Source organism: Larimichthys crocea, chromosome XIII, assembly GCF_000972845.2.
Source record: "Larimichthys crocea isolate SSNF chromosome XIII, L_crocea_2.0, whole genome shotgun sequence".
Lineage (NCBI taxonomy): Eukaryota > Metazoa > Chordata > Actinopteri > Sciaenidae > Larimichthys > Larimichthys crocea.
The window spans coordinates 37280429-37294454 of NC_040023.1; the positions used below are offsets into that span (position 1 = coordinate 37280429).

The window sequence follows — 14026 nt, forward strand, 5'->3', positions numbered from 1 at the left end:
AAGTCTCTTGTGTTGTTTTTTATTTGTATCAGTTCATGTCTCCTGTCACAAGTTTTTGATATTGCTTCACTCAATTGGACAACATCTTTCAACACACCTTGTTTTGTCAGTGAATGCAAGTTTGTTTACATGAGAACTGTAAGAATGCACACAGTTTACTTTGACTGACATTGTGAGTCATAAAGAAATAAATAAACATGGTGGAGGGTTCATGCCAGGCCAGCAAGGCTGTACATGGAAATCCTGAGCAGTATTGTATTTAACAATAAGAATAATTGGGCCGGAATTCAAACACACAAGGTCAGTTTACGGCCGTGGGCCGTCTGGAATCTCTTCTCTCTCCTCGTGTGTCTGTGTTGTGTGTCTGTGTGTGTTGGCTCAACGAGGACCAATCTGCCAATGAAGAACACCTGCGCTGTGTGCTGATTGGACAGCCGACCGCCCGCCCTCAGCCAATCAGCAGAAGTTGGGGTATGAGAAGCAGGTGGACCCACCATTCCGGAGCCAGCTGTAACAGCCGAGCTCCTGTGCTGTTGCTCTGTGTACTCAGAACCCTTGCTAGATGTGAACTCTGTTAGAATACCTTAGTTTGGGTGTGTTTGATTGTGTGGGTTATTTTGGGATAGTGGGTGTTGTTTTTTGTATTTAAGACAATAGCTCCGTTGGAGTCTTTTTTTTTGTTCTCGTTTTATTGGTTTCGAAGCACCCGTATATTGCCTCTCTTTTTGTTGTCATTCCTTGTTAAAACAAGCGCCTTTTGTTAATTAAAAATAACTTTTAAACCTCATAACACCTGGGTATTTTTATGTTACTTCCCTTTTCCCTTTCCAACGAGCTGGTCGTAACATAAAGTGGGGGCTCGTCCGGAATAAAATTTCCGTAAAGGAGACCCGGCGATATTAAAAGTTAAAAATAAGCTGTTTTTTTTTTGAAAAAGAAATTTGTGTGGTGGCTGGTAAGTGAAAAAAGAGATGGCTTCGTTTTGATTTATCATGCTTCTTGGAAAATCCTTCAGTTGACAAAATTGACGCATTACGAAAAGATAATTTAATGCAAATAGCTGTCCATTTCAACATCTCATTTCAGAAACAAATCCTAAAAAGAGACCTCAAATCATTGGTTAAAGGTAAGTTGGTGGAACTTGGAGTGATTGTGTTGCCGGTGCTGTCTGATTCACCTGTGCCTGCGGAGGCTAAAGAGCGGCCCAGAACGCCGTTCACGCTGCCACGCTATGACCCCTCCTCCTCAGCGAGCACTGATTCCTTGGGTGAGGCCAGACTGAAGGTGAGGCTCGCCCGACTCCAGATGGAGTCACAAGAAAAAGTCGAGAGTCGGCAGAATCAGCTTAAGCTGGAGATACGCCGCATGGAGATAGAGGCTGACAAGGCAGTCCGCCTCCGGCAGCTGGAGCTAGAGGCTCAGCTGAGAGAAACCCCAGCACCGAGCGCACCGGCAGATTCAGGTACATCGCTCCCTTCCACCAGCTCTACCTTAGAAAATTTCGACATTGGAAAGCAAATAACGCTTGTTCCTCCCTTCAGAGAAGCTGAGGTCGACAGTTATTTCTCCGCCTTTGAGCGCATTGCGTCTGCGCTCCGGTGGCCGTACAGTGTGTGGCCACTCCTGTTACAGTGCAAAATCCATGGTAAGGCCCAAGAAGCAATTGCTGTTCTTCCTATGGAAGACAGCTTAAATTACGACAAGGTTAAAGCATCAATTTTGCGTGCCTATGAACTAGTACCTGAAGCTTACCGCCAGAAATTTAGGAACCACAGGAAGCCCCCTGCTCAAACTTATGTTGAGTTTGCGAGGGAAAAGGGAAACCTTTTCGATAAGTGGATTTCTGCGTGCAAATCAACCGACTATGAATCCTTGCGTGAGTTAGTTCTCCTTGAAGAATTTAAAAACTGCCTGCCTGAGCGAATCGTTGTCTATTTAAATGAGCAGAAAGTGTTGTCTCTCTCTGCTGCCTCTATTCTGGCTGATGAATATGTGCTTACGCATAAATCTGTGTTTCAGTCAGCCTCTGAAAAACCTCGTGTTTCTGCACCACAAACTGTGCAAACCAGGGTTTTTAATAAAAAAGAGGAGCGAGATTGCTTTTACTGCCACCGACCTGGACATCTCATCGCCAACTGCCCGACACTAAAACGAAAAGAACAAAATGGGAGTGGGTCGCCTCCTAAAGGTGTTGGGTTGATTAAAACGGAGAAATGTGCTAACTCTAACCTTGTGTCCTCTGTTTGCCCAGATCCATGTTTCGAGCCGTTTTTGTTCGATGGGCTGGTATCTCTAACGGGTAAGTCTGTTGATCAGTGTCCAGTGCGCATCCTGAGAGACACCGGTGGCTCTCAGTCTGTTATACTGGCTAGTGTATTACCATTTTCTGAGAAGTCCTCATGTGGTTATAGTGTTGCCCTGCAGGGAATCGAGATGGGTTACGTACCCCAGCCTGTGCACAAAATTCACCTCGAGTCCAACCTGGTAACTGGGTTTTATCCTGTGGCTGTTTGTACTGCTCTGCCCATAAAAGGGGTAGTATTGTTGTTGGGAAACGACATAGCTGGTGGTAAAGTTATCCCTACGCTTGAGGTATTGGCTTCCCCTCAGAGCGTTCAGATCCACGATGAAATGGAATCTGAAATTTTTCCCTCTTGTGCCATCACCCGGGCACAAGCCCGGAAACTTGATGAATTTTCCCTTTCTGATTCGGTGATTATGTCTGCTTTTTCCGAGGAAAATGCAAGCCCCGTGGCGGAGAAAGCTCCCGCATCCCCGCCCTCTGTATGCACCAAGCTGATGTGCTCCAACGGTCAGAGTCCGCCCTTGTTGGAGAGTCTGACGCTGCCGGTGGGCAGTGAACGTCTCGCCGCCGCGCAGAGGGCTGACCCGACCCTGCAGCGTTGCTTTGAAAGTGTGGTGAGTAGCAACAAAGCAAGTGTTGAAAAAGTGGCCTTTGTGTTGAATAAAGATATACTCATGCGCTGGGCACTGATCATGCAGGACTATAACTTAGAGATCCGGCATAAAAAGGGGGCTGAGAACGTTGTGGCTGATGCGCTGTCCAGGTTGTGATTTTGTAATTTTGTGTTTGTTACAAACCTTTTATGTACAGGTTTGCATCTTAAGGGGAGGGGTGTTACGGCTGTGGCCATCTTGGAATCTCTTCTCTCTCTCGTGTGTGTCTGTGTGTGTGTCTGTGTCTGTGTGTGTGTGCTCAACGAGGACCAATTCTGCCGATGAAGAACACCTGCGCTGTGTGCCCTGGTTGGACAGCCGACCGCCCGCCCTCAGCCAATCAGCAGAAGTTGGGGTATAAGAAGCAGGTGGACCCACCATTCCGAAGCCAGCTGTAACCAGCCGAGCTCCTGTGCTGTTGCTCTGTGTACTCAGAACCCTTGCTAGACTGTGAACTCTGTTAGATACCTTAGTTTGGGTGCTGTTTCGATTGTGTGGGTTATTTTGGGATAGTGGGTGTTGTTTTTGTATTTAAGACAATAGCTCCGTTGGAGTCTTTTTTTGTTCTCGTTTTAATTTGGTTTCGAAGCACCCTTAGTATTTGCCTCTCTTTTTGTTGTCATTCCTTGTTAAAACAAGCGCCTTTTGTTAATTAAAAATAACTTTTAAACCTCATAACACCTGGGTATTTTTATGTTACTTCCCTTTTCCCTTTCCAACGAGCTGGTCGTAACAGTCAGTTATTGCAGACATCTTAATAAGTGTGTGTGGGTGCCACTTGACTGCAAGTTGCCCTAACTTCTGTCATCATTTCTCAAGTTGGGGAAAATCTTTGAGCTTCCAAATTACTGTTCTTTCTCTTTCTTTTAACTGTACTGTTACTCAATATTGAATTATACATATAGTATATTATAAATGGTCTTTGAGAAGACCTGACTGAAGTTATGTGCCAGTTCAGGGGCTGCCTCATTTTTTATTTCTCTCTTCATGTCATTTCAGTTGTGGGTATTAGTACCAGGTGACACCTGAGCAGCTATGACCATCCTAGTCATGCTGATGCTCAGTGCCATTGGCATGATGACATGCTACTACACTGACCAAATAGTTCCATATAGTAATGTGTAAAATGCAAGCTCACGTCCAGGCCTTTAGAGGATGAGAACATGCCTGCTGTGTTTGGGCCATTTTCTTTCTGCACTGTTGCTGGTGGTAGAAAACTAAAAGTCTCATTGCAAGAGAGATGCTTCTGGGAAAGCAAAAGCATGTTCACAAGCTGACGCGCTTAGTGGGACCCATGCTGAGTGCACATTTAAGTCAGCTAACAAAACTCCGGCCCGGGCTAATATCAGTGGTTGTGATTCCTTCGGCGTGTTGCTCATGGGCCGTGAGCTTACGCGCTTGGTGGAGCCCTTGTTGAACGCAGACGTTTCAGTCTGCAGCATATCCCAGCCAGTCGAGCTGGCGTCTCCCGTTCCCAGTCTATTGCTCACTGTCTCATGAGTTAATGTGCTTGGTGTGGGCCCTGTTAGTCATAGACTTTCAAGTTGTCTAACAGCAGTGTGGAACTCCAGCCTGGGCCAATATCAACAGCTGTGATTCCCTTACACTGAAGTATTGCTCACAGGTCATAAGCTAACACACTCAGTTGGTCCCCTGTTGAATACAGGCTTTCCAAGTCAGCTCTACAAAACTCAGGCCCAGGCTGACATTGAGGGCTGTGATCCCTTATACCAGCATATTGCTCATAGTTCGTGAGCTAACACGCCTGCTGAGGCCCCTGTTAGGTGCAAACTTTCAAGGTTGGCTGGCAGCAGTACAAAACCTCCAGCCCAGGCTGTTGTCAATGGCTGCCATCCCTGGTACTGGTGTATTGCTCACGGTTTGTGACCTAACACGCTCGGTGCTCCCTAAGTCGGCTCTAGCTAGACTGTACAGCACACCAGCTCAGGCAACAGCTGTCCCTGTTACAGATGTATGTGGATTGAGCACACATATAGCATCATACAAAATATATTAATGCCTAATGCTTGGTTGACATTTTATACATATATTAATGGCTGATCATATTTTATACATATATGCACTTGCTGCTTAAGCAGCTATACTTGGGGTTAAGTTCAGATCAACAATTGTCTTTTGTCTGTCTCAGCCTGCAGAGGAAGTAGCTGCTGAGCCTGCAAAAGAAGAAGTTGCAGCTCGAGGTATAGAGGAAGTCAGTTAGACACATGAACCGTCTTTAATGCCATATATGGAGCAGTCTTGAGTGTACAACCTTTAACCTAGTCACCTAAGAGTGACACAAGAGTGACACTAAAAGAGCGGGTTCCTCTTTGATTGGCTGTGATAGATAGGAGGATGTATGGAATGTGACTTTATGCAGAGTCTATATGAGCTTGGTATTGAGGAAGTTATTCAGATCTCGCTTGATGTTGTACTGTGACAGAGGTATCCTCTGGGGCGAGATCTCCAGGAGCTACTGTTAAACACAGGTCGACCAACAGAAAGGTGAGCAGAAGCCTGTTAAATACAAACTTCTGCAGATTCAAAGTGCTAAAATAAGTGTCCCGTGTCCGTAAGTGTGAAGTCTTTAAATTTGAGAGTTGAATATTGTAAAATAAGATTTTGAAGTTTGAAAGAAAGGTTTAAAGAAGTATCGAAGAAACTACGAGAGTTTCTTGTCTTCTGACGAGGGGACGGAGCCCGGGGGGCAGCTGGGTTAGAGGCCCGGGGAATTTGGGATCCCTGAATTTTATTGGGTTTGAGGCCCTCGGAGTGCAATATCTCCGTAAATTCTAGTGGGTTTGAAGCCATCGGAGTGCAATATCTATGTAAATTCTAGTGGGTTGAGGCCCTCGGAGAGCAATACCTCCGTAAATTCTAGTGGGTTAGAGGCCCTCGGAGCTGGAACTTTGTAAATTTTGAAACAAAAGGTGAGTGTAAAGCATGCTGAATGTATGAGTGTGTTGTGTGTGTGAAAAACATCAGGGTTATTGGGTGTGGGAAGAATAAAACTTCGAGGTGTCTTCAGTAAGAGTCATATAGAGTAGTGTCTTGACACAAAACAGACAGAGGAAACCTTAGCGGTGTTAACGTAATCTGTCTGGGCCACGGAAACCTTTGCGGTGTTAACAGTAGTGGTCATTTTTGTCACAAAGGTCAGTTGCTCGGGTGTATGCCATACAAACTGACTGGCTGCTCTGACTCTACTACTGAATAGGACTGGTTGCTCGGGTGTATTCCATACAAACCAGTTGGCCTCAAAGTTTAGCATTATAGCATTATTATTAAATAAATTAGGTAAGAAGAGATAGACAGGGAGTTTGATAGGGAGAGAGATGATGATGGATGGGTCCCGGAAGTAGGGTCCTGGAAGCCGTTGTCGACACAGGTCGGCAATGTAGTGCTAGTGGTAAGTAAGATGATGAGTGATAAGGAGAAAGACAAGAGGCTGAGGGAGATAAAGGAGAGACTAGAGGGGTTAGTGCAGATAAAAGGCAGAAAGCTGCCTGACACAGATGCATTAGGACCCTGGTTATGGGAGAAGGAGCGGGAGTGTATAGTTAAGAGAGATGAGGCCAAGAAACACGAAAACAAAGTGAGTGTGTTAAATAAAGGGAAGTGGAGAAAGGAAGGGAAAGCTCAAGAAGAAGAGAAGAGAATAGTCTGAACTGGCGGTCTGGTGGCAGAGCATGGAACATCTGCATCGAGCTGGAAAGCAGGAGCCAACCAACTCGAAGGCAGGACCTGACAACCCATCCACACCGCGCCCTCCTCCATATGCCCCTCCCACTCCCAAGCCATAATCAGTTAGAGGTGTCTATCCTGCATTAAATATAACTGAAGCTTATTGCTATGTGAGTGATCCCAACACAAATTAATGGGCAAATTAGACAGCCTTACTGCCGGCCAAAAGTTAGCTTTAGGAGATTTTAGAGCAGTAATTGCGAGGTGTCTGACAGGTGCAGATGCTAGGGAGATTGAGATAGAGGCTAGAACCGCCACACTTGCCGATCAAACTCCATTCACATGAGTCGTCACGGATCTAGGTAAAGCACTAAGAGAAAAGTATCCTCTGCCAAATACGACAGTGATGCCCAAAATGAAATGGGATCCCAATCAAAATCCTTGTGCGTTTTTGGACAAAGCCATGGACCTGTGGCAGAAGTACACAGGCTGCCATCCAGGCAAAGCAGGAGCACAGAGGTAGTGGTACAGGCAGGCTATCCTAGAGGGAGTCCCAGACAAAGTCAGAGAGGCGATTAAAGACAATCCAGATTTATTAGGGTGTGAATCACATGTGTGGGAGAAACACTAAATTCATCATTTATCACGTGCACAGGATTCATGTCAACAGGAACAGAACGACATTAAAGACCTGCAGGCTCAGTTATTGAAACTTCAGCTTAATGATGCATGACAGAAGGTACAAGATAAAAAGAAAGATAAAAAGGGAGTCGTGACTAAACTAATGATGTCTGCCGCACAACAATCTGGTGACCCTGGCTCGTTTCCTGTTCCCCCTTGGGTTTCACAACCACCACAGCATCAAGGGGGTTACGGGGGAGGGCCTGTGAGGGGCAGAGGGGGTTGGAGAGGACGTGGTGGAAGGGGCGGGCCACCAAGGGGAGCGCCAGAAGGGAACTGCTGTTACTATTGTAAGGAGAAGGGACACTGAGCATGTGATTGTCCCTACCTGAACTGCAGGGAAGACCGTGAAACCTAAACCCGGCAGGATAAAAAAGGGGACAATATGGTCTGCCTCAGCCCTCACCCCTGGGGAAAAACAGACACTGCCAATCACTAAACCACTGCTCACCAAGGTGGGAAAACAAATGTTAGTCCACCCATTTGTATATTCTCCAACAGTGCCGCTGGACCTGTTGGGAAGAGACCTTTTGATTAAGCTAGGGGCGTCGATCCTGTGCCACCCAGACGGACTTGTTGTGACTTTGCCTGACGGCACAAAACTGACATGCTCCAGTCCTAATCTTGGGGGACAGTATCTTCTACAGCCAGTAGAGGAACAGTATGCAGACATCTACTGGGGCCTGTTACAACCTGAAACACCTCAACAGCCTGGTATCGTTTCGGCCTACCTGCAGTGGAAGCCCTGGATCACACTCCTCGAGCCCTATGTCTCCCCTCCTGACCCACCCCATGTTACCCTCTTTTATGATAGGATGCAGACCGATTGGTATCAAGACAAATTTCAGGACCAGCTACAAGGTAATAGCTGGACAATTGGCTCTGAAAACATTTATGTTGCACCAGAGGGTGTGGCAGCAGCAGTCAGGCTTACACCAGACCAGGCAGACTGGTACAGGATGTCTGAAGAAGCGGCACCTCACGTCTCCCTAGCCTTACACCCCCAACATCAGGCTAAAGAGTTAGGAGGAGTTGTAAAAAGGGCACTTGCCCAGACTGACTGGACCCCTACAGACATACCCCAGGTGCAGTACTCACAGACAGCCAAAACGCAAATTGCATTGACACCAAGGTGACTAACACAGCAGTACTAGAACATGCTCAGATCACCAGACATCATGGTAGGGAAAAGACTCACCACTACCTTGCAGCTGACATGATTGAGGGACTCCCTAGAACAATATTCTGACCACTCCCACTGTGCCGGTGCCCAACTCCTATGTGACCTTGGCAAGTATTCATCCAGATCAGAGTTGGTTCACATGTATTGACCTTGCTAATGCATTTTTCTGTGTCCCTTTGGCAGAGGACTGCAGAGACATCTTTTCCTTCACATATCGTGGACACCAACTACGCTACACATGACTACCACAAGGTTTTGCTCTCTCCCCAGGCATTTTCAATCAGATTCTCAGACAGAGTTTGGCTGACTGTGCATTGCCCGAGAATGTAACCCTCATTCAATATGTGGATGACTTATTGTTGGCAGCACCCTCAGCCTCAGCCTCTCTGGAGGCCACATGTTCTGTCTTAGCTCACCTGGCAGATAAGGGGTTCAAGGTCAGTAAAACCAAATTACAGGTAGCCAGAAGACAGGTTTCCTTCTTAGAAGGGATGATCTCTCAAAAGGGGGCTAGCATGTCCCCTGAACACAGGTCTACTATTCTCCATCATCCCAAACCGTTAAAGGTGAAGGATATGCTCTCTTTCCTATGATTGACTGGCTACAGTAGAAATTACATCCCTAATTATACAGGACAGACTAAACCACTATGCGACTTGGTGAAGGATCAGGGCATGCGCAACCTTAACGCTGCCCTGGACTGGAGCCAAGAAGCTGAATTGGCCTTCATAATGCTCAAACAATTTTCAGCTACTGCTGCAGAACTGGCCATCCCCGACTACAGCCTGCCATTCTATCTAGATCTCTCTGGAACAGAAAACGTGGTTAACGGCATTCTGTTCCAGAGAAAAGAGGGAGTAAGAGTGATACTGAGGTACATTAGCGTCATGCTCGATAACATGGAAAAAAGACACCCACGATGCACACAACATGCGGCAGGGTATGAGCTCAGACTAGCTTTAATGTGCTCAGAACAGGAACTAGAGCCACAATTAGATCTAACCCATCTAGCTAAACTACAGGCTAAAGCCTCTCCACAAGAAAAGACAAGAGGAGAAAGCTAGATTTTGGAGAGGACCAGATGGTCAGCCTATTATTTCCCCAGAGGTAAGGCAAACAGCTTTGGAGGAGGCACATGGAGTGGGACATGTAGGGGTGGTTCCAATGATGAGAAATCTGGCAAATTGGTGGCATCCTTTTTTGAAAGACATGGCCCAACACTGGGTAAAGACATGTGAAATTTGCCCAAAATTCAACACCAGACCGACCATCAGACCAGAGGTAGGTAAGTATCCTCTTGAGGCAAAGGCAGGGAGAGAGATTATCATAGACTACACAGATATGATAAACTCAGTCAGAGGGTACAGGTATGTGTTAATGAGTGTGGATGCGTATACCAGATGGCCCGAAGGAGAAGGAGGACATTAAATTCCTGGTGAATCAGTACATCCCAAGATATGGGTTCCCTGAAAAGATCCGATCAGACTTCGGGACTCATTTCAAAATCCAGGACTTGCGAGATGTGGAGAAAATGTTGGGTTTGAAACACTCTTTTGGTACAGTTTACCACCCTCAATCAAAGGGCAAGGTGAAGAGAATGAATCAAACAGTAAAAAACAAATTGGCTAAAATCTGTGCACAGACAAAAATGAATTGGATGAGTTGGATGCTCTGCTGTTAGCCCTGATGTCAATTAGAAGCTCTGTTAACCAGACCACAGGTTTCACCCTTCATGATCTTCAAATGGAAGGGGCTTTCCCCGGCCCAAATTCAAAGTTGCCAGGAATGCAAGGTGATGATCAAAATCTAACCCATAAAGCATATTTCCGTGAATTGCAAGCTCTTGTGTCAGCTCAAAACAGGTTCAGGGCCAGAGGGCAGGTGGTCAGCAGGCAGCTCCATACAAAGCAGCGTGGGTCCTCCTGCGGGTCATCAAACGCAAGTGGTCAGAGCCAAGGTGGATGGGACCCTTCCAGGTCTCTGAACGAACCTCACACGCTGTACGCCTGAAAGGTAAAGGAGACACCTGGTTCCACTGGAGCCAGTGTGAAGCAGCAGAAGAGCCTCAACGCTCCCTAACCGAGGTCCAGAAGGATCTCCAAGCTAAAAACACAGAGCCGGCTGGTTCGGAGAAAAGTCCATCAACAAAAGGGGCAGAATAATCCCCCGGTGGTAATTAGGGGCTAGGGCAGTCTACCCTTAGCACCCAAAGAAAGAAGAAGGGAAGTAAAACTCAGGACATTAAGGGAGGAGGTGAAAAAGCGCTCCTCTCTTACACGTGGCGTGCCAAGCCACCACCTCAAGAGAGAAGAAAGATGCTCTGTAAAGAGAACAGATAATAATGACAAACATTCAATTGAGTTTGTGCATATTTGATTGGTGTATCATCTTAGGGGTGTTTATTTGGGCAATGATTAAGCTGGCAGTCACAGGACACACCAGGGTGTAGGGAGAGCACACTTCACATTTAACATTACATTTCATATATACTGTTTTCCATTGTGTGCTAATTGCTACAGAGTTGTGTTTTAAGTAATGTGAAAAGAGGGTCAGAAACTCCCTCAGGGGTGGTATCGCACGAGGAACGATTGTGAGTAATACTCAACTCAACTCAACTTTATTTATAAAGCCCTTTAAAAACAGCTGCAGCTGACACAAAGTGCTGTACATAAAATAGAACATGAAATAAGATATAAAACAAAGAACAATATAAAAACAATAATAAACGATAAAACAATGTTAAAATAATAGCAAAAACAGAAACAGAGTCTCATGCTGGGTTAAAAGCCAAGGAATAAAAATGGGTCTTAAGACGTGTTTTAAAAATGGACAGTGAAGGGGCTTGTCGAATGCATAGAGGGAGGTCATTCCATAATTTAGGACTAGCAACAGAAAAGGCTCTATCCCCTCTGAGCTTCCGTTTAGCTCTTGGTAACTCCAGGAGCAACTGATCAGCTGACCTGAGGCACCGGGCAGTATGGGCGGAGCAGCTCAGAGAGGTAAGGCGGGGCGAGACCATTTAAGAATTTAAAAACAAATAAAAGAATCTTAAAATGGACTCTAAAGTGCACAGGCAGCCAGTGGAGAGATGCTAAAATTGGAGTAATGTGCTCCCTCTTACGCGTTCCAGTCAGGAGGCGAGCAGCAGCATTTTGAACTAACTGGAGACGCGCGAGGGAGGACTGGCTGACTCCAAGATAAAGTGCGTTACAGTAATCCAGCCGCGATGTAATGAAGGCGTGGATTACTGTTTCAAAGTGCTTTTGTGCAAGGAAGGGCTTCACCTTTGACAGCTGCCTAAGGTGAAAAAAGCTGGACTTAACTATTGCACCGATTTGCCGGTCAAGTTTAAAATCACTGTCTATCTTAAAACCCAAGTTTGTGACTGTTTGCTTCCTGTAAGGCACCAAGGGGCCCAAGTCAACAGGAAGTGGTTCACAAGAGCCACTGGGACTGAACACCATCACTTCTGTTTTATTTTCATTAAATTTTAAAAAGTTCAAAGACATCCAGGCTTTAATGTCTTCAAGACAAAACAGAAGTGGTTTCAAAGAGAACGCGTCCTTCTTCTTTAGTGGCACATAGATCTGGGTATCATCAGCGTAACAATGAAAAGAGATACCATGCTTTCTCAGGATGGAACCCAGGGGCAGCAAGTACAGCGAGAAAAGCAGGGGCCCTAAAATTGAACCCTGTGGAACCCCATATGACAGCGGAGCAGAGCGGGACTCAGAACCACCAAGGCTTACGCACATAGTCCTGTTTGCCAGGTAGGACCTGAACCAGTCCAAGGCGGTACCAGAGATGCCTACTAGCTGCAACCGATGCACTAAAATGCTGTGGTCCACGGTATCAAAAGCTGAACTCAAGTCAAGGAGTAGAAGGGTCACATAATCTCCAGAGTCATTCGCCATAAGGATATCATTAAAAACTCTTAATAGAGCTGACTCTGTGCTATGTAGTGTTTTAAATCCAGACTGGAATACCTCCAGGACCTCGTGCTCATCCAGTTTTAGGTTACTAAAACAGAAGATTTAGCTTGCTTTACATATAAGTGCTTAATAAGAAGTGGGGAAATGATGTGGGGGAGCCCCAGGTGGTTGGCGGGGCTAGGGATTATATCCCTGGTAATTGTAACAATCATAATAATGCTGTGTGAAAACATTGACCACTCAGGCCCCTCATCCTCTAACACACTTTCCCGAACAAAACGCTCAACGCACCAGCCACGTGATAAGTGCCTTAGTCAAATCAGTAGAATAGAATTGAAGTATGAAAAGGGGGTGTTTGCAGTATGTTCGGAGACATGTGCTGCACGTTCATTCCCAACAACACTGCCCCTGAAGGATCGGTAACAAAAGCCCTGGAGGGTCTCCGCACGCTGTCTAAAACTATGCATGAGCAGATGATGATGATGATGACGGGTATGTTTGGTCAGTGGAAAAATCTCATTATGTCTCTTATGATATCTATTGCTACATTCATTGCAATTGTGGTTACTTGTGGATGCTGCTGTGTGCCTTGTATCCGTTCCCTGTCTATAAGACTCATAATGGCCGCCATTGAAAAGAGAGACCCATCACATCCCCTAGCCATGATGCCCCTCCTGTCACTAGGAGAGGCATCTGTGGCATCTTGGATCAATAATACTGGGTGGCTCGTTGTCATGAGCCACCCAGTATTATTGATCCAAGATGCCACAGAAAATGAGCCATGAGAATTACAGAATTGGAAAAGGTGATCTCCTTGAGGGAGATCAAAAGAGAGAATTGTGGATTGAGCACACATATAGCATCATACAAAATATATTAATGCCTACAACATATATTAATATATTTATTATAATAATTATAATAATTTATACATATATTAATGGCTGATCATATTTTATACATATATGCACTTGCTGCTTGATCAGCTATACTTGGGGTTAAGTTCAGATCAACAATTGTCTCTTGTCTGTCTCAGCCTGCAGAGGAAGTAGCTGCTGAGCCTGCAGAAGAAGAAGTTGCAGCTCGAGGTATAGAGGAAGTCAGTTAGACACATGAACCATCTCTAATGCCATATATGGAGCAGTCTTGAGTGTACAACCTTTAACCTAGTCACCTAAGAGTGACACAAGACTGACAATAAAAGAGCGGGTTCCTCTTTGATTGGCTGTGACAGATAGGAGGATGTATGGGATGTGACTTTATGCAGAGTCTATATGAGCTTGGTATTGAGGAAGTTATTCAGATCTCGCTTGATGTTGTACTGTGACAGAGGTATCTTCTGGGGCGAGATCTTCAGGAGCTCCTGTTAAAAATCATAAAGCTTGCTTGTGTGATATTCAACTACTCTCAGAACTCTTCTTCACATCAACCAACTCGGCCTCAGTACAGTAGCCTTTACTGTAGGAAGGCGGAAGACTTCTTTCCAGGGCTTCAGGGGGGGACCCGTGGCGTTTGTTTACCATGACCCCAGGCTACTGCTTGCAGTTTTCTTGCGGCCCTCAGGTAACAGGAACGGCCACTTTCACCT

General features: G+C 45.8%; 2 protein-coding genes across 2 annotated transcripts; both read left to right on the forward strand.

The window, feature by feature from the left end:
• Positions 1-987: 987 nt before the first annotated feature.
• On the forward strand, positions 988-3691 carry LOC113747241 (uncharacterized). Its single transcript, XM_027286159.1, has 2 exons — positions 988-2919; positions 3116-3691. The coding sequence occupies exons 1-2, from the start codon at positions 1051-1053 to the stop codon at positions 3317-3319; spliced, it is 2073 nt and encodes a 690-aa protein (XP_027141960.1). The 5' UTR covers positions 988-1050; the 3' UTR covers positions 3320-3691.
• Positions 3692-6376: 2685 nt separating this feature from the next.
• Positions 6377-10668, forward strand: LOC113747451 (uncharacterized). The gene is given in 6 exon segments (XM_027287281.1): positions 6377-6553; positions 8560-9446; positions 9529-9918; positions 9920-10163; positions 10166-10351; positions 10396-10668. Coding segments are annotated over 6 exon segments (2157 nt in total).
• The last annotated feature ends 3358 nt before the right edge of the window (positions 10669-14026 follow it).